At 37.1% G+C, this 25,509-nt stretch overlaps 1 protein-coding gene and 1 long non-coding RNA gene across 2 annotated transcripts; one reads left to right on the forward strand and one right to left on the reverse strand.

Moving 5' to 3' along the window:
* The first annotated feature begins 425 nt into the window (after positions 1-425).
* On the forward strand, positions 426-5,715 carry LOC120104746 (uncharacterized). The gene is made up of 2 exons (XR_005507119.3): positions 426-931; positions 5,462-5,715. It is a non-coding gene; the product is annotated as an uncharacterized LOC120104746 (long non-coding RNA).
* An 8,079-nt stretch (positions 5,716-13,794) lies between these two features.
* On the reverse strand, positions 13,795-20,998 carry LOC103717317 (vesicle-associated protein 4-1-like). Its single transcript, XM_008805643.6, has 7 exons — positions 20,293-20,998; positions 16,446-16,516; positions 16,132-16,213; positions 15,888-16,006; positions 14,484-14,561; positions 14,248-14,367; positions 13,795-14,140 (listed from the first exon to the last, which is right to left on the reverse strand). The coding sequence occupies exons 1-7, from the start codon at positions 20,612-20,614 to the stop codon at positions 14,081-14,083; spliced, it is 852 nt and encodes a 283-aa protein (XP_008803865.3). The 5' UTR covers positions 20,615-20,998; the 3' UTR covers positions 13,795-14,080.
* Between the last annotated feature and the right edge of the window lie 4,511 nt (positions 20,999-25,509).

A 25,509-nucleotide genomic window follows, 5' to 3' on the forward strand; every position in this document is an offset into this window, starting at 1 on the left:
ACCTTAGATTGCCTACCAACTTTAAATTTTGAGTGCCAATTCTTCAATTACCTAAAAACATCATTGAATTACCTGTCAATTTCACGTTCAACTTTATTTATCTACAATCTTTCTTAATTAACCATTTTTCAACTCATCTATAGGACTCAACTTCACCCTTAGGTCCCAAACCTGGTTCAATTTCTGATTTGGGTCTACTCAAATCATCAATTTGGGTCGACCCAATGTCTGATTTTGGTCTAAACAATTTTTGATTCGAGTCTGACCCAAGTTTCCGGTTCAGGTCTGAGCCAATAGCATTTTGGTTCAGATCTGACCAGATTATTGGGCTCAGGCCAGAGCCTAGCCCGGTTTCGGGTTCCCAGAGCCAAATTTATTTGCAGCCCAACCCGAAATCAGGCCCAATTCGGCCCACCGAACTTTTCCTTCTTTTTTTTTTCCTTTTCTTTCTTCTTTTCCTTTTTCTTTCTTCTCTTCCCTTCCCGAACCTTCTCTTCCTTTCTTTCTTCTTCCCTTCCCGAGCTCCTCTTCCTCTTCTCCTCTTCTCCCATGAAACCAGGAGGCGAGCTCGGGAGGCGCCCGGAAGGCACTCGGGAGGAGGCCGGCCCGAAGCCGGCGGTGCTGCGGCCAACCGGCGGCACCGGCGGCGGCCGTGGTTCCACCTGCAGCAGCCACGGCCCAACCGGGAGCTCTCCTCCTCCACCTCCGACGGAGGAGATGGAGCACGGCCACCCGTCGTGGAGCGGCAGAACCGGCCGAAGCCGGTGGTGCACGACGACACCTGCGGTCGGCCCGACGGTGTCACGACGGCCACAACGGGAAGATCCCCCTTCGACTCGTCTGCTCCGACCACCTCCGGTCTAGATCAAGCCGGTTCCACCCATGGGAACCTGACTTGCACGAGCCGAGAACCCTCCCCATGAATCGAGAGGTAGGTTCATCTTTGGATTTTTAGATCTAGGGTTTTAATGGAAAGGGGAAGCCACCATCGGATGAAGGAGAAAGGTCCTCGGCCAATGTCGGATCACAGCCGATCATTGCATAAACCTTTATCCTCCCTCCTCTTCATCTTCTTCCCACCCCTATTCCTCTGTTAATCATCTCCTAGCTAGAATAGATCTAACCTAATAGCATGTAGATCATGAATGGGGAATGAGTTAAGGGTTTACCTAGCTCCGAGGAGCTGTGAGGCGTTCCGGTGAGCTGCTGTGCTTGCTCCGGCAGCGCAGTGCGATGACGCGCTGGAGATTCTCCCTCCTCCGGCGCTACTGCTCTCGGTCCGGCTCCTTGCACAGAAGAAAGAAGGTGAGTAGGGAGGTAAGATGTGGTTGATGGAGTTCTTTGTGACTCCATGGGCTTTTGTAGCTCCTCATCCAGCTCGGAGGGGTGGAGACCGCGGCTGTTAGGCAGTTTTAACTGCCTCAACAACTGCCGTTCTCCACCGCCTTATTCCCGAAATCACCAGATGGACCGCCGACTTTGGTCCATGCCGGTCCATCTGGTCCGGGGTTTACAGCTTTTGTGGCTGGTTTAAATACTGTTCCAAATCTTCTTCAGAACTCACTTACTAGATGTAATTAGTGGATCATGTATCATTGTCGTGCCGATCATCTCTATCATTTTGGCTAGTCATTCAGTGATATTGTGGATCCTCATGAGGTTGCCATTAGACTCCTCCATCTTAATGCTGTTGTCCTCTTTAATTAAGATGACAGTTATATATGATCATCTTGTAGAAATTCCTTGTATGATGCAAGATGGCATAATGTCACTAGTTTAGTATTGAACTAATGCCTAAAAGAATACATTGGGGTCGAGGATGAAGCAGAAGAGGGTAAAGTAGTGGTCGAAACTGCTTGATTAGGAATTTAGCGTGTTCGAAAGAGAGGAGGGTGCTGGGTGTGGGGGTGGATGGAGGTAACTAAAAGAAGTGGATGGTGGCGGTAGCGGAGGAGGCAGTAGCAGCAAAAATGAACAAGGCGGAGGACATGGTTAAAGGAGGCTAGGATATATTTTATATAAAAAAGGAGAGTTCTTTTTCTAACCCATGTTGATCCTTTGGTTTAAAGTTCCATTGTATCATGGGTATTTCGATCCTAAAACATTTTAAGAATGTCATGTGATAGGTGCATGATACAATTCTTGCAGACCATGTTAATAAAGATGAATGGAAGGATGATATTGAGCCAACCAAGTAACTTGAGGGATCCATTTAAATTTTTTTAAACTAAATGACGTATGAATAGAACGAGAGTTAAATCAAGGGATAAAAGTACAATTTTCTAAATATTTAAATCAAAATAAGGAAATTTTTTACCATGAAAAAAAGATAGATAATTTGGATTCATGCATTATAAAGGCTATAGACCTCTAAAATAAGTAATCATTGACTTCTAGGTATTTTAAATATCATAGATCATGATTAAAAATATTGACTTTCACTTTGAAAGAACTACACAAAAAAGAAATGTTTACATAAATAGATATATACAAAGATATGGAAACACATACATATATCTATAAGTTGTGAATAAGTGAATAAGCATGTAACTAAGTCTACAAAATTTGTTGTATACCAGCTCAAAAGCAAAATATGTTAGTTAGAAGATTTTACTTTGATAAATTGAAGTATGTATTTGCAGGGATGGGTTCTTTTTATTGGACAAGCAAAAAAAAAAGAAAAGTAATTCACACTATTTTAAATTATCATATATATATATATATAGATATAATTTTAATTGTGAGAAAATAATTTATTCGGAACAAAAAAAAAAATCTAGGATCGCATAAAACAGAACAGAATAAAGCACACCCATGTTTCATTCTCTCTCTCTACCCCTTGAAGCCTCTGGCCTTTTTCTTGCTTCACTTACTAAACTATAGAGCGATCCCGCAAGAAGCATGTAAAGGCCTCTCCTAACCATCATCACCCACTAAATACCTTCCACCCTCTCCAAATAAAAAATCACCTGCTTTTAGTTAATTCTAGTCTCATCTTTCAGCTGTAAAGCATGGTTATGCAAAGTATTTCTTCTGTAACAACATATGGCTAATGATTCCAATCATCTGCCTCCTAAATCACATGCGCGCAGCACTCCCTTCTTTGCCATGAAATTAGTCAACTGCAAAATAATGCATCTTACACTCAGACCTCATGCAAACCCTAGCTGAGAACACTTTGCTAACATCGTTTTTTATCACTCGTATACATGTCTTTGATAATCCATGACAATATTTATGGAAGACACTCTCATAGCCACTATTTAAGAAGTTTCCAATATCACTAAATAGATTATAAAATCTAAAGAACACATGCAGATCATGCCACAAATAATATACTCGAAGTTAACTAGTTATGAAGTGCACTCCATTCATTCAATTCCAAACTACGATTCCAGTACGTTTCATTCACTTAATTCACAGTATAGCTAGAGCTGTATATATCTTACATGCACAATCAAGTCTACGAAAGGAAACTCTGATCGTTCGCTAACGCACATCCTCCCCATCCCAAGAAGAAATTTCGTAATTTAGAGCTCACATATTGCAAAGCATCACAAGCTTCTTTGCCACCACCACTTTGGCACTCCCAAGGCATCCTATGCTCATTTCAGTGCCAAAAGAATCATAAGTTCATAACATGGAGGATGTGGAGATGGTTTCAGATGAGCCTAGAATACATGAGAACCTCAGTTAGGTCCCCAGCAACTCAAATAGAAAACCATCCTAAATGACTCCTCGGCAGCCATAGCCTTCATTTTTTTAGGCACGCATTTCTTGTCTGGGCTGCCGTCAGTGTTTGGGAGGAGTCTTACTTGTGCTGTCGACGACCAACCCCTCTCGAAGGCTGAGGAGCTTGGCATGACCACTTGATCTTTGAGTTCAAGAGCAGCCCCCAGAGCCACAGCTATGCATGCCTTATTAGCAAGCCTCATCTTTCCAGAAAGATTTAGGAAGAGCAAAGACAATGTTGGATATGAAGGTTAGCAGAACGTTGGCTGATAAGGGACTTTACCAGGTTACGGTTTAGTATATATATGCTAAATAGGGCTTCAAGTGGGCAAAGGAGGTTGAAAGAGAGGGTGTGGTCCTACGGCCCCGAGTGCCAGTGGTTTCTCCAAGGGAAAACCAGTAGCAATTAATAGACCCATTGGTTCATTTATCCAGTGAAGGAAGGATGGGATCAGTCGCTTTCTGTCTTGTTTGTTCTATGGGTGGCCGCCCTTATTTTATCTCTCTCTGTTCTCTTTTATGGAGTAGAAGTACTGAAACCTAGATTGCAAATGGGTCTGCATGCATTGTTTCGTCTTGCTCTATATTTGTCTCATCTCTCTTGGTCCCCCTCTTTTGGAACCTTTGGGCCATTCTCACCTGCACATCATGATGTGTGATTGAGACACCTGAAAACTCCTCCAAGGAGAGATGGAGAAAGGAGGCTAGAAAACCAGGCGCTGAAGGCAGTTTGGTTGCCCGCCCATAGGTTTTGTGAGCGCGGATGATGGTCAAAATATATATTTCGGGCAAAGTTTGCCATACGGTCTGTAGCCACACTGGCACAGTATCGATACGGTATGAAATTTTTTTGATGTACCGAATGTCGATACGCCACTTATATTGGATACCGATATGATACGATATGCTCCATACCATTTAGTTCGGGCTAGTATAGTATATCATGATTTTAACCTTTGTACAATACCAAGAAATTAATAAGAATTTCGATATTATTTATGTGTTGCAAGAGAACCAGCTGGTTATGATTTTACAACTATAGGTCATTAATTAGCTATGCTCTAGAAAGTAAGGGATGCCCTTAGAATGTGGTTTCCTAAAATCTCTATTAGATGTTCACACACACACACACACACACACACATATATATATATATATAGATACATATATATTGTTAAAGATTAATGCAAAACTTAATTATGGGTTAAATTCATCTCATAGTGGCTTATGTGTCCCATCTTATTAGAGTTGGTTGAATGTCTTTGAGTGAGTCGACTGCCTGTAACTAAGTGTCCTTGGTTTATGGTTTTGTGGCTTAGTTTTAGGAGGTATGGTGGTCATGATTTAGTGCTATTAGAGGTCCTTGAATAGTGAAGTTTGTTATGCTTTTGTGTGTATTTAAAGAGCTTTTCAGATGAATAAAATGTAGAGTTCAGCTGTTCAGTCTTCTGTGCATTTTATTTGTCTGCTAAAATCTATGATGGTGTGCTTTGCCTCTCTAACATCTGTTGTTGGAGAGAAAAGAGTGAGTTGCTGTGTTTAGCATTTGGAGCTCCAAGTTGAAGCACGTAACAAACATTAAATTTGATTTTCATGATTCATGAGGTTTGGAATTCCCTGAAAATTTGCATCTAAAGTGATGTTTTGGGCCAACCAGAAAGTAGGATTAGCTGCTTTCAATCACCAGGCAGCCAGACACTAATAATTCCTCATTGTTTTATTTCCACAGAAAACAAAGAAACATAAAGAATATATGCAAGTGGATTACCAGACGTTATTGGTTTCACAAGTGCATGGTGCAAGTGGCAAATCCAGCACCTACTCTCAACTACCAACACCAATTACCAGAAATTCAGCTTCCTCTTCTTTCGTCGAAACTTTTTCTTCTCTCTCATGATTCCTTTTTAACTCTCATCCTGAGAGAATTCGTGTCCCTGCTGTTATGCCAATAAAACAGTAAAGCATGTCAATGTATTGAGTGAATTAGTAGCACAAACTCTTGTTGGGAGCAAGTATTATGACCAAAAACATGCTTAAGATGAAAAGCACCTACTTGCTTAGGTCCACTATAAAAGATTTGGGAAGCTAAAAAGGAAAAGAAACAAGAAAGGTTTTAATAATTATAACAAAAGGTAAACGGTGAAGCAGAAGATAAATAATGGATTTTTGTTTATAAACTTCTGAGATTGTTTCTGCTCTGAACAAACTTTTTTAAGAGATTGTTTCTTAAATTAGATTGTCATCTCCAGAGCGCATGTACTGGCGAGAGATGTGGGGTTTGAATCTAAAAATCTTTTTATATTTTTGTCTCGCCCTGCTCGTTCATGTGGAATCTTTTTATAGGAGTCAAAAGTTCAATAACAAAGGAAAGTATTAGATCAGTTTAAGTTCTTTTAAGCTCATACTCAACTTGGAGCTTTGCAGCAAGAATATCATGTATTGGCCCAAGTAAAAAATATATTATTAAACCGATGAATTAATAAATAAGTTAAAATATTTCATGACCATATGGAATGGTTCAGGAAAGAAAAAGGGGCAGAAACTTGGACAAGTAGAAGATCCAAGGTGGATCAGACACCTTGTTTTCCTGAAAGCGATGCGGAAAAGCCTGAGATTGGTGCATATGTCCGTTTTGGAAATGGTGTTTGGTGTTGCTGCGCAGTTGATACTGGGAGGCATTGGTTTTTAAAATTATAAAATGTTGGGAGATGAGAGTGAACATAAAGTGATAAAAATCAAATTTATCATGTCAATACTGAGAAGAATACCATTTGGGAGTAAACTTATGTGCTACTTTTTAAAGATTTTTTTACCATGATTTGCAGTTGTAATCATGTTCATATGTCCATGCATTGCTTAAACTAATTAAGGACTCATTTGTTTCATGGAAAGATTTTTTTTTCACTGAAACATTTTTATTGAAAAGCTGATGTTTGACTATATAATGCTTGAAAAAATGATTTTTGTATTTTTTGTTGACCATGAAAAAGTGACACATTACTATGTGACTTATGTTTAGTTGAGCATCTAATTTTTCTGGAAAAGTTGTATAAAGTACCTGTTATGCCGTTAATAAAAATCTTAATCCATTCTATCTAAAAGGTTAAGGATATATTTGAAAAAAGAATTATCCCAATTTGCTGACGGCGAGCATTGAATATTTTTATATCTCATATGAATTTCTCTTTCTCATGAAATATGAAACCTTATTTTCCTTGATAATACTATTTTTCTATCTCTCTTATTTAAAAACTCCAGCCAAATATGAGGTATTTCTTTTTTTTTTTTTTGACCATACTTTCCTCCCACCTCTTCCCACGAACTAAACGAGTCCTAATAGGTTAAAAGGCTTCCTAACTAGATCTTTGGATGTTGAGTACTTAACAGTCTCTAAGAGCTATCGATGGACATAAGCCTATTCACAAAGTCTATGTCTATTTAGAGAGGAGGATACGATCCACACTGTAGGCAAATCATTTGCTGCTATCCTTAATGCATGGAGAATAAGAACTCCCCTAGGATGTATCACCAACGTAAGGTCTCTAATTTGATCAATACTGCAGCTGATATGATATTATATGATGCGGATAACAGATGTGATTCTAGAATTTAAAAAAACAAAAACATTTCCTTGGTATAAAAAGATTGGGTAAAATGAGCATGAAGATTTTATCCACCGGCTTTCCTCCTATTCCTAGATCACTAGAAAGATAATAATAATAAAAAAGTTGCTAATTTTGAAGATAGATTTTTCCGAGAGGATTTTTTTTTCTGAGACGAACTTTTGAAAATAGATTTAACCCAGGAACTGCCCTATTGGAAAGGCTTGAGATACCAAGTATAAATGTTTCCCATAGGTATAGCAGTAAGATGTTATCTCTACATTATTTTATTTAGGATTTTTTTGCATGGATACCCTTCTGAATATTTAAATTTGCGTGAATAACTTTTTAAAATTTATATTTGTATCTATACCCTTATAAAACACTGTTATTATACAAATGCCTTAATATAACGATTGTTTAACACTGTTAAAAAAATCATATTTATATTAATTTAAAATAAAATAAAATTTTGAAATTACGTTTTTGTCCCGTCTTCTTCCCCTGCTATCGGGATCACGATCGTGACCCTGCGGGTGTTCGCGATCCCATGGGCGATCTCCTTCGCGATCCCAAGGGCAGGGGAAGAAGACGGGACAAAAACGTAATTTCAAAATTTCACAAGCCGGGAGCGGGATCGCGATCGCGATCTCCTTCTTCACAGCGATCGCAATCCAACTCGTGGCTCGCGATCGCGATCTCCTTCTTCACAGCGATCGCGATCCAACTCGCGGCTCGCGATTGCGATCTCCTTCCTCCCTGTTTTCGTAATCCATAGTCCTCCCAACTTCCAAATCTCCCCTCTCCAAAAGCACTAGTCGTGGACCCAAAGAATCTCTCCTCTCTGTTCATCATAATTCAATATTATCTTGCCCTCTCTTCTTTCTCGATGTATACTTTTTTTCCTATTAATTTGAACAAAAAAAAAATCATTGTAAGTGTTAAAAGAATAATAATGATTGTTGTAGCTGATTTTATTTTATTCCTATTTCTCACTGTGAACTTATATTGAAGTTCTATTTTTTGACTTCTAAACCACATACCTATATATTTTATTAGATGGTAAGAAAGGTGAAGTATCACCCATTTTTGATTGTTGAAACATAGTATGGCTATGATGTTTATGTACTATTCCTTTTTTTTTCTTTTATTTTGTTAGCATAGTTTTGGTTGATAAGCACTCTCTCTTACAATTTATATAGTGCATATTTATTCATTCAATGTACAGGTTCTTAAATGGAGCAACAACTATTCAAATTGAAGGTGAAATTTGGAGGATATTTTAAGAAGATTAAGAATTCTACAAGAATGAAGTACTACTTTGGAATACAAAAAAGCTGGTTAGTTAATGTTGACTGTTATTACTACAAGGACCTATATAATGATATACTGCATACATTCAATTTGAAGCTTGAAAAGACCATAAAGATTTAGTTTGTAATTAGATATTTAAACGCCTAAGTCTTACATGATATTAGACACAAATCAAAAATTGATGAGTTTGTTTTTTTCTTTGCTGAAATTGATAAGTTTGTTTGAGGAGTACAAGGATTTAAAAGAGTGAAAGAAATTCAAGTGGATAAAGTAAGAGAGAAGCAAAGGCAAAACGAAAGTGAACATCTAGCTACAATAGGCATTGATATCTTAGCTACTGCTATTGAATATAATGACTATGTTGGGATAAATGATAAAACTTTATTTCAAGAGGAGCAGAAAACAGATACTGAAATTTATGGTTCTGGGAGTAGCTATCACAGTATTTATAATAGTAATTTTGATGATGATGATGATGAAAATATCATAAACTACAAGGGAGAGACATATGAGATGGACATTGAGAATTCTAACATAGCCTTAGGGGCAAAATATACAAGTTGAGAACAGTTCAAGGTGGCATTGAGTCAGTATGTTATATTGAATGAATTTGCCGTAAGAATTCTCAAAAGTGAGCCCGGTAGAATGGCAGTGAATTGCAAAAATAAAGCTTATAATTGGAGATTTCATGCTTCACTATTATGTGATTGTCGTACATTTCAGATATTACGGTTGAAATATGTTAGTTTTTCATTATAATGCTTGAAAAATATTGCACATATTAATATATTGTTCTGTTTGTATGTGTAGGTTAAAAAATTGAAGGAACCTCATACATGCTCATCTATAAACAAATGTGGCAGCAAGATGGCTACACAATTTTGGATATATGATAGGATTATTGGTTGGCTATGAAAAGTGGGTCACCTGTCGCCTATTGAGCTAAGAAGAAGATTGTTGCAATTCCATCATCTTAAGCTTCCATACCACAGAGTTTGGTAAGGAAAGGAGCTTGCCATGTCCATGATTCATGGTAATTGGGCAGATTCTTTTGAGAGAATGGAGGATTTCAAGGAGGAGCTTTTGAGAAAAAAACCCGGGTAGTGTAGTAAAGCTAAAATTAGATGTGGTTGGTGATAAGCATTACTTCCATCGCTTCTTTATTTGTCTACGAGCTTACAGTATGAGCTTTTTAGCTAGTTGTAGGCCTTTTATAGGCTTAGATGGTTGCCACTTAAAGGGAAAATTCAAGGGTGTGATGATGGCTGCTACATCATTTGATGGAAATAATAGTTTGTTTCCAGTTGCTTTTGGTGTTGCAGAATCTGAAAATAGTGATAGCTGAACTTGATTTTTGGAGGCACTTAAAGAGTCAATTCAAACGCCAAAAGGTCTAATACTTGTATTAAATCAACAAAAGGGACCGGAAGAAACAGTAAAACATAAATACCCCCAAGCAGAACATAGAAAATGCATGAGACACTTGTACAAAAACTTTCAAACAAAATTTCCAGGACACTGGCTTAAAATTAAGATATGGGGAGCTGCAAGGGCATACAAAAAAGTCCAATATGACGATATCATCAATCAAATTAAGAAGGCTAGCTTGGAGGTATTCAAGTATCTTAATGTTGAAAATATTAGTTTATGGAGTAGATCTCAGTTTGGTATCACAGCTAAGTGCTACTTTATAACAAATAACCTTTCGGAGTCATTCAATGCAAATATCAATTTTGAGAGGATATTTCATACAAAATCCGATATGTAGGGGTGTATCCATGCAAAAAAACCTTTTTATTTAATATCGTGCGCACTTGGTCTGATCTAAAGTATGCAAGAGATAAATCATCCACTATCTTTTGGAGCATGAAAAGCAACCGTCATTGAGTAAAAAATCAAGGGTTTCTAACGTTTCAAACTAGAATCTGACTCCATTTGTTCGTCTTCCATGATGATATGATTACTTCCACTTTGATTCTAAATAACATAGAGAACTTTCCAGTGAAAAATATAACTTTATATGACTCCAATTGAACTTTCCGAAAGTTAAGCGCCAGGGGATGCAGCAACATCCACTCCAGCTCTGGTGTAGATATGGTTGTGTTACTGGTTCAACACTAGTTGACCTTAGATCTGAATTTAATTGGATGAGTAAAAATCTAGCCAAGTATAGCCAAATCCACTTCTATATATATAATATAATTTTTTTATTATAAATATAGTCATTTTTTTAAAAATAATAATTTTTGATTTGACAAGAGGACTACAATTTTAAACATTTTTTTGGTAACAAACATCATGACAGTGACTGCCCTTATAAGGTAGTAGTTCAATTGACTACCCCTATACACTTTTCCCCTAATTTTTCCAACGAAATATCATAATTTTACTTCTTTAGAACTATTAAAATTGATATTCCAAGACTATTATTATTCCAAGTTAATCTTATCCTACCACTTGATGCATAGAGTTTAAGGTCTCCAATAAGCATAAGAACTTTAAGAGGAGCATAAGTAGGTAAGCAAGCAAAAGTTAGGTATGTGGGAGAAATAGAAACATTATAACAAGAACAAATAGATTTGAGTGAATGCACCAAAGGTAAACGGATAATGAGCCTACCAAATATAAACAAGGTTTGCCTCGAGCCTCATGTGATACTGCAGACAATTAAGAATTGAGTAGAAATTGAATACCTCAAAAATCGATAGCACTAAATGGTAACCCAAGTAGCCTTTCACACAGTTAGATACCATTAACAGGACATTACTCTTTGGTTCCAAGAACTGACAAGACAGTTGAGATTTTTGTATTTTCTTAAATCATAAAGTGAAATTTTGATTAACTTCTTTTTAGTGGTAGCATAACATCTGGAAAATTTCTCTATATGAAATTTAGATTTTACTTTAAGAACTGACAAGACAGTTGAGATTTTTGTTTTTTTTAAAGTATTTTAACAATCAATATTTACAAAAAAAAAAATCAGCTTTTAAAATCTAAAATTTTTGAAGCAAGTAGTAAGATAAGGTTGTGATTTTGAGATCCAAGCTATCAAAGCATAAACCTAATAATTGATGGAAAATGCTTTAGAGCAGCTATTAGTGCATACAAAAAGTTTCCTAAACCTACCTATATTGGCCTTGCAACTATATTCAATTATCCGTAATTAATGTATCTTATCAATACCTATGAGTTATATAACATAAGAACCGTTCATGCAGAAAAGCAGACATTCCCTAACATTAGCTATAATCAAGAGATTCTATTATTCTAATCTTCATGTGTTGCATAAAGCTACAGTTTATTATGGAAAAAAGACTAAACCCTTATAAGTAAAAGAAAAATAATGATGCATGCCAGAAAGATCCTAAAATAACCCTCCATCTCTTTAATTTTTTGTTATTCTTTCATGTCATAGTCTTCAAATAGCATGGCTCAACTCATACATGGGATTACTCATGTACCTTTTCTCTGACAATTATGCTGAAGGTTTCAGTTGCTTTCCAACCATGTAACTAGTCTTCACAGCATCCGTCAGATGGCAGAAACAATGGATGCATGCATCTTGTTTGTCTGCTAATAAAGCTTGCTCTGTTGGCATATTCAAGTAGTACCATGGTTTGGAATTAGATGGCTCTCCTCAAAAGTTTCCCATGGAAGGCAAATCACCAGAGCACTCAAAAAAAAGATCACAGACAAGCTATTTCTTATCAACCTTCCCTAAGGTCCCTGTAATTAAGATCCACTAATCTCCTGAGATTTCCTCCCGGGAAAGCATTTATTGCTTGTGTTTACTTCCTTACAGCCAATGAGCAACTTTACCATGCAGGATTTTGGCTAACAAATGCACCTTCTCAGGCTCAAACTCCAGCTAATTCAACCAGGGCTAATTCAAGAACAAGTATGAAAGAAATCATAGCCAAAACAACTAGTTCCTTGCTCCAACTAAATATACTCCTAACTAATACCGGCTGTTTGGCTATTTGCTATATTAGAGGCTTTATTTTTTTGTTCTCCTGATAAAACTATCTTTTTAGGTATATTGACAACGAACAATCTATTTTTAATAACCAGGGCAGAAGAGAAAACAAAACAAATGATTTTCATATCTAAATTTTGCTTCCTAATCTAAGATTAGATCCCAATCTTGTTAGGTTTCACAGTAGTATATCTTACCTGGCAGGACAAGATGACAAACTGTAAGCATGACTGAGATTGCAAAAGAACTTTAAGAGATGAATAAGTAGGTAAGCAAGCAACATACAGATATGTTAGAGAAATAGCATCATAATAACAAGAACAAACAGATTGAGCCACATAATGAGCCGACCAATATAAAGAAATCAAGCATCATGCGATACTGCAGGCAATTAAGAATTGAGCAGAAATTGAATACCTCAAGAATCAATAGCACTAAATAGTAACCGGAGTAGCCTTTCTTGTACTGGAGAAAGAATAACAACAAACAGATCTTAACTGGTAGGTCAATTATAGATAGAACCATAATGTCCAAATCTAGATAATTCCATGTGTCTAGCTACAAATGTACAGATTGTGCTCTATGAATCACTTTCGAAGCCTATATTTGCAGTTGTGACCAAGTAACTATTTAAAATAAAGATGTTAGAAATTTTACATACCAATAAGATGGTCCAATATAATTAATCAGTTGTGAACAGAAGCTGATGAAACATCAAGGAATATCCTAGAACTTAATTAAGAAAAGGTGAAAAGAAAACAACAAAGAATATTAGAACACTAAGAAGACAGTAAACTAACAGTGAACCACTTGAAATTTGGTGATTAGAAATCACCAATTTGGTAAACCATTTTAAAAAATTAAAGTCAAGGTAATTAAAGAACTCTGATCACATTGTCTAAGACAGCAAATATATGCGGACATTAGAAACACATGAATCAAGTGTCTATGACAACTTACAAACATGAATCATTAAAAAATGTTAAAAACTCATTCTTGTGCCCCTAGAACAATATCTGTCAAGATAATGGCACACAGCTGATGGGAAACACTATTACATTTACATGTGTCCATAATCATTACAAGGCCTCCAACAGAGATATTCCTATCAACTAAAACAAGTTGAGCGAGGAACATAATACATAAACTCAAATAACAAAGAGAAGAGGGTGCATGGTGCTGGTTCCTCCCACAGAAAATGCTTTTATTTCTTAGAGAGTAAAAAGCCATATCTACAAATAGGACATAAGCCTAAGTCAAGCACAACATGTCTCAAAAGGTTCGTGACATGTAAGCCTGTTATTGTCACCAATGAACCTTTAAACAGTCACCCTGACAAGCCTGAAAATGAAGGGGTGAAGGATGATGGCAGATTCTTTTTCCACAATGCATGACTAAATTATTTGATTCAACCAAAATAAAGGATTACAAAGTTACAATAATAGCAAGCCGCACTTTACACTGAATCAACCCCTTGAACCTGCTGCCGAGCAAGGTACTTTTCCCTTCGTTCTTTCTGAGAAAAGGAATAAAAAGGGAAGTGGAGCAAAAAATTAGCAGAAAAGCTTCAGAGCAGATGAAGAGGATAGCTCACTCGTGCATGAATGTGGAAGATTAATTTACCCATTCATCTATGACAAGCCCTTCACCAACAATCCGAGGACCCGCATCTTCTGGAGGTTTCTTGCGGGCCTCAAGTGCTGCCTCAGCCTCAGCAAGCTGACGCTTCAGTTTTTCCATTTGCTTCAGCAACAATCACAATGTACATCATTGCTTGATATGTTAAATAATTAAGCAAGTAATTCACTATCTTAGGCATGAAAAGAGCTGGAAAAAAGGATGCCTGCAGATTGGCTTACAGGACTGGGACGTGCCACATCCAAGAATACAACCCGCAGAATTTGCTCCACTGCAACTTGATCTTTCTGCTCATCAAACTGTTGCAGACACTTCCTTTCAAATGGATAGTGATGCAAAAAAATATGCATTGACAATATTTAAATAATGTGGCTTCACAGTAATATATGTCAGTCCCCATCATAAATAATCTCAATGCAACAAGTTCAGGGTTGTTCTCGCAGTTCAGGATTTCCATAGCTAACCAGGTCTATTTCGTCATCATTTGTTAGCTAGGCAATTGCAGATGGCCACTGTTAACACCATGCATTAAATTAAAACAAGGTCCATATGCCTTTAAGGGCTCGTTTGGTTCGCAGGAAAAGAAGAGGAGAAAGTGTGGTCAATGAAAAAGTAATGAGATGCATCTTATTTGGTTGGAGTTTTCAAAGAAGAGAGATGGAAAAGTTGTATTCCCATGAGAATATGATTTCCACATTTTATGGGAAAATCTTTTCCATGAGAAACATGAAAAAGTTACTTTCCCGTGAGCCGGAAATCACTCCATTTTTATCTTTTTCCAAAAAAGCCCTTCAGCATTAAAGAGGCATTAAAGACCTAATTTTTATTAAGGATATAATAGAAATTATACATAACTTTTTAGGAAAGTGGATGGTCAACCAAATGTAAGCACTCTGAAAATCCGTGACTTTTCCATTGTCAACCAAACATGCCAAAAGTACTTTCTCAGGCATTCTTTTCTCAGGAATTTGCTTTCCAGGAATCATATTTTTAGAAGAAAAAATGCTTCCTACGAACTAAACAAGCCCTAAGTGTACTAGAATATTTTATAGCTGTTAATGACAAATAACAAAAGCCTCAGTCAAGCACATTTAGAATTGTCTTTACAGATTAAGGATATTCTCATCTTCACAAGGTTTATGAGCCAATTTTTCTAGTGATTCTCAACATTATGAAGTGAGTGAACCTAAACTATTTTCCTCCATGATTTCTTCCACCCACTGGAAGAAGATATGTACACATTCCAAGGTGGGTTAGCTTATAATATCAAAACTTCAAAAATTTGAGAAAACAAATTGAATGGCAAAGCTAAAATAGGTTATATATTTCTTTCTGATATGTCTTTGTTCCTAGAGGAACATGTCAAGTTCTTCTGAAGGAGTTGGTCCTGCAAAAAAAAAGTTAGAATTTCACCCAATATTTGAACAATGTTGAATTGGAAATGGCATGGTCAATCCATATTTGGCTGAAACCAGTCAAATTGAACAATTGATCAGTGGGCTGGTCTTGGTCAACGTGTTTCTTTTTTGCCAGAACTTTTCGAAATCAAAGCTAAAAAAAGCTCTGAAGAAAGAAACTTAGACCGACCTTGTCAAATTGGAAGTAATCAAAAGAAACAGACTCACCAGTTCTGGTACATATTCCATAGGTCCTTTCACCTTCAAACTCACAATCTTAAACTTAACCTTGCTCTTTTGATCCATCAGCTTTTCATTGTTCTCTGGATGCTCCACAAACTTGAAGACTAGCATTTAATATGGAAATAAGAATAAGAACACTATTGCAGAAATTCTATAAGAATTAATTTCGAATTTTCTTTTTTCTGGAGGAAAAATCAAGGAAAAAAAGCAAACACATAAACAAGATTACCAGTTGCTATGATACTCTCCCCAGGAGAAAGTATACCACCAGGAGGACGCATGAAACAGCTCTTTGGTGCAGTTGTTTGAAACTAACAAGCATTCCATTGGTCAATATTTGGCCAACAAAAAATATGTAATGAAAAAAATATCAAAACCAAAGTTCTCAGTGGAAATATTAGCTAGCGGGTACGAGAAAGAAATGATAAAAAAATGTGGATAAAGAATTTCCAAAGTAGAACAAATAATTACCAAAAGATAAGACATGCGTTGACTATGATTGATTCTATGAAAGTTCAAATACTACGGCACTTCCATACACACCTTAAATGCTACATGAGATTTGCTCGTATTCTTTATCCTGACTGCACTTCTAACCTGTTTACCAGGTTCATCTTCAACAGATATAATTTAAGGAAAACAGTTAATAAAAAGAACAATAGAATACCTTCAAAGTTTTAATTTTGATAACTAGCAGCCTTCGAAGAAATTATAACATCAAAAAGAAAAGCTAAAAACCAGAGATAAAAGCAAAGTTAAGCTCAAGATCTCATTTACTTTTGTAATTAAACTAGGAATATTAGCAGAAAATAAAGTCAATCTTCTGCATTGACTGAAACATGTAAATCAAAATATGGCATTCAAGGGGTACTCTAAGAAGGAAAGGCCCTCAATTCATTTATGTAAATGCAATTACAAGTCCAAATCTTCAATGGATAATGAATCAACCAAAACTTCATATCATTTGATTCATTTCCCAGGCAATAAATTCTAAATGACAAAATAAACACCATGAGTACAACCAATAAAAATTAAAAAATATTAAAATTTGCAAAAATAACCAGAATTCACCTACGGAGAAAATTAAGGATATTTCATGAAACCAGGATAATGAACTGAAACAGTGGTGTGCAATTCTTTTTCCTTTTAAATCTATTTTAGATAATTATGAGATTTGGGTAGGTAATTATGTGACAATGATATATTATTTAGGGTGTTAGCTCTCTATTTTACATCCCTACCCTGTTTGTCTGTTAGGTCAGTGCGTTCTTTAAACAAGGGTCCTTAACTTGCTTCAGTGGATAATGAAAGGAAAATTTTTCGAGGAGGTTGACCCCTCTCATATTGGTGACTATGATGTGTCAACCCCCTCAAAGTGGTCAATCCTCTACTATTTTCTATATTTCTTCATCTTTTTATTAAGATACAAGGCTGTATGGGCTGAAAATGAAATTAGAGTCTTCAAGATCCAACCAAGACCTTGACCCATATGAAACAACAGGTTGGGTTGGGTTGGGTCTAAATCTACGCCTCATTTCCATTTGGAGTCAGGTTTGCATCTTCCGTGCTTTGACCTGACCCGATGCAACCCTAGAAAGTACATGGACTAGAATAACTTAGCACCCCAAGCAAACCAAAACTGACAAAACAGAACCTAAGACAGAATTACCACTCATGGTAATCCATCCTATAATTTGGGCACATTTACTATGTCATGTATCAATTATGACAGCAGTCAACCAATCAATTTAGCACATTTAGCATGTGATGATACATGCCTTCTCATGACATAAAATTAATTATGTCTATGGGTCTACAAAAAACCCACTTACACCTTTTAAGTTTCCAAGTTCCTTTATCTCTAAAAATGTCATAAAAACATTATATACGTAGCACGATAATGATGTTTGAGGGTCAAATTCTTCGACGTGTAGAACTGTCTGCTCATCATGTAATTGGGGCATGAGTCCCACCAGGTATGATGTAATAAGTAATTCTTTTTTTTTGGTCCAACCCCAAATAGTTGTGATAAGGCTTGTTGGTTATGGCACAACAAATTTGTTACTCTTATTATTGTGATTAACAAGTTTTGAAATTATAAATTGAACTATTTGTAGTTATTATTCAAACGTTATTACAATGACCATGTAGGTATTGGAAATTAAAATATATGCAATGCAATTTATTATTAAAAGTAAATAAACCACAAACAGTTCAATTCCTCAATAAATTTTCCCCAACACAAACCCAACCCCAGAAGTATGGGTTTGGATTTGGATCCACCTCTAACCAATTCAACCCAGTATTCCTATTGAGACAGAAAAATACAAAGGTCAATTTGACCCGATCAAAATTCAATTTCAAACTAGGTCAGATTGGATTAGACCCAAAATTAATATCAAGCTGGATAAGGATCAAGCAAATTCCTGACCCTATCCAACCCACTTGCAGTTCTAGCCATATCAATTGATACCAGTCATCGTTTTGGTTAATGGGATAATGTACTTGGCACTAATGGAGAATGAACTTGCGGTTCTGAAAGCAAGGATAGATGTCAAGATTGGAACCTACGTCAACTTCTGGAGATAGGTGAAAGTCGTTTCCCACTTCAAGAAACTTTATCAAAATCAAGAAGTTGCAGTCCAAGAATCTTCTGGTATGCCACCATTAGATGTATCAAGTTCCCAAGGCCAATATGGAGTGGGATATGGTGAAATTGCCATTCAAACCCAAAAAAGTAAAAAGCTGAGTTTCCTAAATTTGATGGTAAGTTTCCAGCAGGAAAGACGGAAAAGGAACAACCAAGAAAATAACATCCTAGAGAGGGATTATTATGGTCATAGCCCAGTCTCCAACCCATGCTATATATCTCAATTATGCAGATTCAAGAGGAATACTCTCAAAGCTATGCCAACCTGAAATATGTTTTGGAATATCAAACTCGGTCCAGGAGAGTGATGGGACCAGCTGAATCATTTTTGGTTAGTTGTATTGTTCCATCTCCAAGATAAAATCATGGTTAAGGTAAAGGTCCTTCAGCCTATGAATTTCTTGCAAGCATGTTCTTCTGGCTTGGCTTCAAGAGGAGGCTGTGCAAATTGATTCTCAATTTCAAAGCCTATTCATGACAAATCCAGTTTTGTAGACTCCAAAGAAAAGAAGCATGCCTCCGACCAAAAATTTGACATTTGCAGAGATGTTAGAAGGCAAAAGAAAAGGCATAGTCCTTAACCATGATGAAAAGCTTAGTTTTGGAGACCATATAAAGCAAAACTGTCATTGGTATGAGCATGTCTTCAGAATGATGATAAGTTGATAACTATGTAAAGGCATGTGAAACTATGCATAACCCTTCAAGACCAAGAATGCAAGAGGAAGATGGAATGATGCCCATCAGTAAGTTATTTTTTTATGTTATTCTAACTGATGATGTTTTAGGAAGATAACAATGAATATTGGTAGGTTATTTGGGATGTTAGCTCTACTTTCCAAACATGTCAGCTCTCTATTGATGTTTTTTAATGTTTTCTCAAAGAAGCTTATCTACCCTTCCATCCTCAAAGCCTTGAACTGATCAATTTTCTCCTCTTTTCTCTTAGATTTTTTTTTCCAAATTTTAAATTAAGATATGACAAAATTGTATCGATCAATCGATCACAATGACAAGAAAACAACATAATTCCAACCCCTGCATCTCATCAATAGAGTTATTGTGATGCCAATAAAAAGAGAATTAACTTTGTAAGCCAGAAAGGCCTGAAGGCTAAAGTCATTAAGATGTCCAAACTTCAAATAACTACACAAAAAATGAACTGATCTAGCAAGCATAAAGGGAGAGAAATTTATTCTTAAATAAGAGAAAATAACGCAAACCAGTCCACCAAACGATCAGCAAACCTCTTAAAACACATCTACACACCATTTAACTAAGAAAGTGACAGAAATCCCCTCATAGATATTTTTAAAGCAACCAATTCCACAAATTCTCATAAGCAACCCATAAATCAACTTCCAAAACTCCCATCAAATCCTTCCAAATAAAATTTTTTGGGGTCAGTATACAAAGAAAACGGTAATTCTATGCTCTATTTGGAAATTCTGATGACAAAATTCAAACCAAAACCTTTTCAGTACCCAACATCGATTGCTTGTCAATTGAAGAAGCTCATTAGTTACAAGAAGGAAATTTAGAAGAAAAACCCTACGAGGGTTTAAATCGCATAACAAGCTCACTAACCAGCACAAGAGATCCTGCTCCCCGAGTAAAAAATCGAATTACTCAACATCCAGGCGAAAAAATCCCAACTTCCACAGGAGTATACAAGAGAGAAAAATCTAGCGAAGATGCAATTTGAAAATAGAAAATTAAGATAGAAACCGAAATACTCACGTGGGAAGTAGAGCTTGGTGGGCGGATCGAGCCGGAGGCGGCGCCGGGTTGGCAGCAGCGACCGTGCCACAGCCTTCACCGTGCTCCCACCGGCGTGACGGTGGCCGGCGTCTGGTCCCGCCGCCTCCGGCTGCCCCGCCTGCCCCACCTGGCTCCTACTCGAGCTCCGGTGGCTGTGCTGCGTCAGCGACGCCGACGAGTTCGTCGACGACGACCCCCCTCCGCTGCTGCCGACGCCTCCGCCGCCCCAGAAGGGAAGCCGGCACAGCCCCCACCCTTTTCCCTCCGCCGTCCCCCCCGCCCTTCCGTTCTCTACCGCCATCTCGTCGACCTCCTCCCAAACGGGCGACCCGACTCCGCCCCTCAGTCCATAGAGCAGCGGCTCCCTCTCCGGCGGAGCACCAGACCGCAGCTCGTGTCGCGTCACCGAAGATATGTTAACGTGTCGATCCTCCGCCCTTCACGACGATCTCTCGCGGTGGCAACAATAGAGGAGGAGGAAACAGGGGAAGACGGTGGGTGACAGGCAGCTCGGACTTCAATACAGATTTAACTGCATTTAAGAAATCGGTTTCATGTCCGTCGCCATTTTGGGATCTTCATCCTTTCCCGTCCTTTACTGTGCTTTTCCTGTTCCCTTCCGCTTCCTTCCTGAGTGGGTAGATGCAGTCACTCATAGGTAAAAGTACCTTCCTTAGAGACATGCCACTCAAAGTTCTCTGTCAGATTTTAAATTTCTTGTATCTTACTAGAAAAAAAAGAAGTCTGGCTCGAATTCAATTAGTATCAATTTTTTTCTTTTTTGATCCTAACTCAATTAATCTATACAAATATATTACATATTTTTAAAATTATTATATATATATATATATATAATTATTTTGTTTTACCAACTTATTATTAAAATACAATTGAAATAATTATTATTAATTTATTAGATTTTAAGATAAAATATTTTCTTATTGAGCCTGGCCCACTTAATGAAGTCGTGGCCGTGGTATTTTCACGTACGGTGAGGCGAGCTGGTACTTTGCTGTGACGTTTTTAATAATGGTGGCAGTTGGCAGTTGGACTAGAAGGTCGGGCGAGAGCGTTTACACGGCAGAGAGGATAAGAGAGGTATGATGGTCACATAGATTTGGAATCGTGATGTTTGTATGAGAAGTACAGCAGCTTGGAATTTATTTAATCGCCATTCTTTTGGTTGGTTTAGAGGTGGCATCTCGGTGGCAATTTATATTGCGGCCAAAGTAGCAGGGCTTGGAGTGAACTGTGCAACTCAGCAGATGCAGTGTGTTAAGGCCAGATTCTTAAGTGCATGGCATGATTTGTTAGGTTATTGAGTTAGTGCTTGCTCAATGAGGTAAGTAAGTGCTTACTTGGACTAGATAATTAACTGATTATTAGGAGTTAATTGTGAAAGATAATAAGAGAGGCTTTTATATGATCATTATATCATCTAACATTAGATAGCATTTATATTTGGGTGATAATAGGAAGGATAAGATTTATGAAAGAAATGAATATCAATGTACTAGGGGAAAGAAATGATGTATAAGTATTTTGGGCTGGTGGTCTGCTTTGGTGAAGCTAAATGACTGCACTCAACAACAAATATTTGATGCTTATGGTAATTGTAAAACAATACGGATCATGCACGTTCTCTCTATCTTTTATGTGATGATCACTGCAATATAGCGTGTGAGTTTAAATTTTTTTTTTCCCTTCATGTTGCATCCAAAAAATATTGAGTAAATAATCACAAATTGATTGGATATCATATTTGTATGAGTTGCAAAGAGAAAAACAACGAAATCCTAATTCAGTAGGCATTATTGCAAGTATTTGGAAATCCCACTTACATGAGAGTGAGAAAATCCTTACCGACAACAACATGATATATCTTTATTAAAATAATAAAAAATATTAAGGGGCAACCAAAAGCTCCAGCTTCTGCATATTTCTATTTATAAAAGTGAAATTTATCCACTGTTATTGATCCATACTTTAATGAGTAACATCCGCAGTCCCCACCATTATAATAACAAGCAACAAAATGATGGTTATAGAGAGTGGAAGTGATAAAGACCATGATTATACTTCAATTGATCATAAGCTAAACCTACAATCATATGGCAGACTTAATAATCCTTGTTCATCATTCTTGTGATTGCAAATCATAATAAATCTTATAGGCTGAGAGATGTGAAGGTAGAATAAGTGTAATAGCAGTTCAATGACAGAAAGATACTCTAAATTGATACTTGATTGTTTTCTTTATTAAAAAAAAAGTCGGATAAGCAAACTTTCTCATTATTTTTATTATATCCTTGAAACAAGTTCTATTTTATATGGTTAAATATTTAGAAATATTGAGAAATAGAAATCACGAACTAGCCAAACCAAATAAGAAACCAATATGTATATTTTATTTCTTTTATTTTTTGGATTCAATTCTATTGAATACCATATCTCCTAATTCTTAGAGGTGGATATGTATGCCTTCTAACCATCACACCTCTCTATCATTTTTGTTTCTCCAAATTTATAGGAATAGACTAGAAATGCCATTTTTAGCTAGCTCTTCCCCGTATCTCAATAGTTGTTATTTAGTTGGCAGTGATTCAAAGTGGGACAAGTAAGGGAAGTACATAGGAAGGTATAACACATACACACACATATATGCGTGTGCGCTTTGCACACACACATGCACACGCATGTGCACACACGCACATATATAATTTTTGGAGTCAAACTTCACTTGGAAAAAACAATCTGTGTCAAGCGCAGGAGCGAGCATGACCCAACTTTAAACAATTGCATTATAAAGTGTTATGATGAGTAAGAAAAATCATGATTCTTTCTCTACTACTCATATTTGAGTATTTACTAAACTTAGTTAACCCCATCATATGCATTTAAGTACAGGCATCTTAAATTTACGGTGTACTCATTAAATATTCATGTAATACAAGTCTACAACCAGCATAAAGAAGTTGTATATAATAATTACCATTTTGATTATATTTCTATTTACAAATTTGCAGGATAATATGTGTAAAATAAATGAACTTAAGCTTGGGAAAAACCTATATGGGGTAGAGAAAGCAATAATTTCTCGATAAAGATGTTATAACCATTCTATCCATGAGTATAAAATTTTCAAACTATCATTAGTATAACTTCTATACAAGTATATAGTGGCATACCAAAATAGTTATGGTATATCCATGAAGGTCCTTATGATATGACTACCATAAAATATTTAGTATCTTGTCAAGAAATAAGTCATAATAGCGTAAATCTCATCGAATTAAAATCCTACCGACCAAGTTCGTGAGATTTGTTTTCTTTTTTCAAGAGAAAGGTAGAGTGAATCCCCACCTCAATTCGTTAAGATAAAAAAGTATGCTGGAAAGAAGGGAGAGAAGATAAAGAAGATAGACCCTCGGTAACCTAAGCTTTCAATCTATAATCCATCAACAATAATGATGACCCAAAGATTGATTTAAAGATTGATTTTGATAATCACAAAACCTTGAAGTATAAATACTAATGTTTGTGTTGCAAGGAGAAAGATATTTATTTTGCAAGGAACATAGCAAGTTGGATGAATACAAGAAGGCCTCCAAAGCTCTCAAGAAAAGTTGGAAGAAAGCTACAATTTATTGGCCCAAGTTTCAAGTTTAAAGTATTCAAGTTGGAGGAGCAAATTTTAAAGAAAAATTCAAAAGAATAGTTCTCGAGTCGACTCCTCGAAAATTCGAGTCGACTCTGATACATGCCGAGTCGACTCCCAACATTTCCGAGTCGACTCAAAAGAGTAATAGAGGAAAGACAGAACAAAGAATTTTAGACCCTGCAATCGAGCCGACTCCAGAGGACCACGAGTCGACTCCGAAGTCAGGCGAGTCGACTCCTAATTGTGCAAGAGTCGACTCCCAGAGAAAAGCAAGGCAAAAAGTCAGAGAGACAATTTCGGACACTGAGAGCCGAGTCGACTCCCGCAAAGTCCGAGTCGACTCCGAGGCAGTTCAACTCCAAAGACAGAGGATCAGTTTTCGAGCTCTGAGAGCCGAGTCGACTCGAAGAGAATCCGAGTCGACTCGAGGAAGAAAATCAGAAAGTATGTCCTCTGGATTCCTGAGAATGAGCCGACCCCCAAGTGCCCGAGTCGTCTCCAGCTATTGGCGAGTCGACTCCAGTTTGGTCCGAGTCGACCCGAGGACAAGGCATGCACATTAATTCAAATTTGGAACAGTGGCCGAGTCGTCTCCAGTCAAGCACGAGTCGACTCCTGCAACAGGCGAGTCGACTCCAGATCGCGCGAGTCGACTCCGATCGCAACGGAAATATTGTCAGGAGGTACAGACTGTGTCTAACGGCTCTATTTTCGTCTCTAACGGCTAGATTCTTGTTTCCACGCCATCTAAAGCTATAAAATTAAGAGGAAAGCTAGGGAAGATGGTATGGAAGTGGGAAAGAACATTTAGGAAAGAGATTTCAAAGAGATTACAAGGAAAATCTCCCATAAGTACAAAAGGGCCATTCAAAGTAAAATAGAGAGAAGAAGAGCATCCAAGTGAATTCCAAAGCTTCCTCTCCATCCGTGTGCTGCCTCGGTGATTCTCCACTTCGTGCCAAATCAGAAGAGGGTCAAGTAAAGAAGAAGCCGAGCTCCTTCATCTTCAAAACTCGGTTGAGGGCTTCTCTTTACTCTATTTGTTTATATTTGCTACATTTGCTTAGTTAAGAAGCTTGTATTTGCTTTAAATTCTTAGTCTAATATCTTGTAACTTGATTCAATCAAGGGATTGAATCAAGAGGTTAAGGTTTGTTGGTGAGCCAAAGGAAAAACCAACGGTGTTAAGGTTTGTTGGTGAGCCAAAGGAAAAACCAACGTTGTAAGGTTGTGGTTGGTGAGCCTTTGGGGAAAACCAACTGGATTGATTATGAACCCGAAAAACAATCGTTGTAAGGTTGTGGTTGGTGAGCCTTTGGGAAAACCAACTGGGTTGGATTGTGAGCCCGTGAAAACAATCAGTTGGTTCTAGTCGGTGAGCCTGTGAAAACCGACCGAGTTCGTTGTGATCTCGCAAAACAACAAGTTGGGTTGTGAGCTTGTAAAACAACCGGCTGTAATCTGAGGGATTATAGTGAAATTCTCAAGAGGTCTTGGGGAGTAGATGTAGGTACTGGGATGCACCGAACCACTAT

This window comes from Phoenix dactylifera, chromosome 8 (assembly GCF_051530095.1).
Source record: "Phoenix dactylifera cultivar Ajwa chromosome 8, Ajwa_hap1_PhDact_Kaust_v1.1, whole genome shotgun sequence".
NCBI lineage: Eukaryota > Viridiplantae > Streptophyta > Magnoliopsida > Arecales > Arecaceae > Phoenix > Phoenix dactylifera.

Coding starts and splice junctions, on each gene's coding strand:
- LOC103717317 (XM_008805643.6), bottom strand. CDS start 20,614: ATGGCGGTAGAGAACGGAAGGGCGGGGGGGACGGCGGAGGGAAAAGGG. Junction 16,214..16,445: donor AATCTCATGTAGCATTTAAG/GTGTGTATGGAA, acceptor AATGCTTGTTAG/TTTCAAACAACTGCACCAAA. Junction 14,562..15,887: donor TGGAATATGTACCAGAACTG/GTGAGTCTGTTT, acceptor TGTCTGCAACAG/TTTGATGAGCAGAAAGATCA.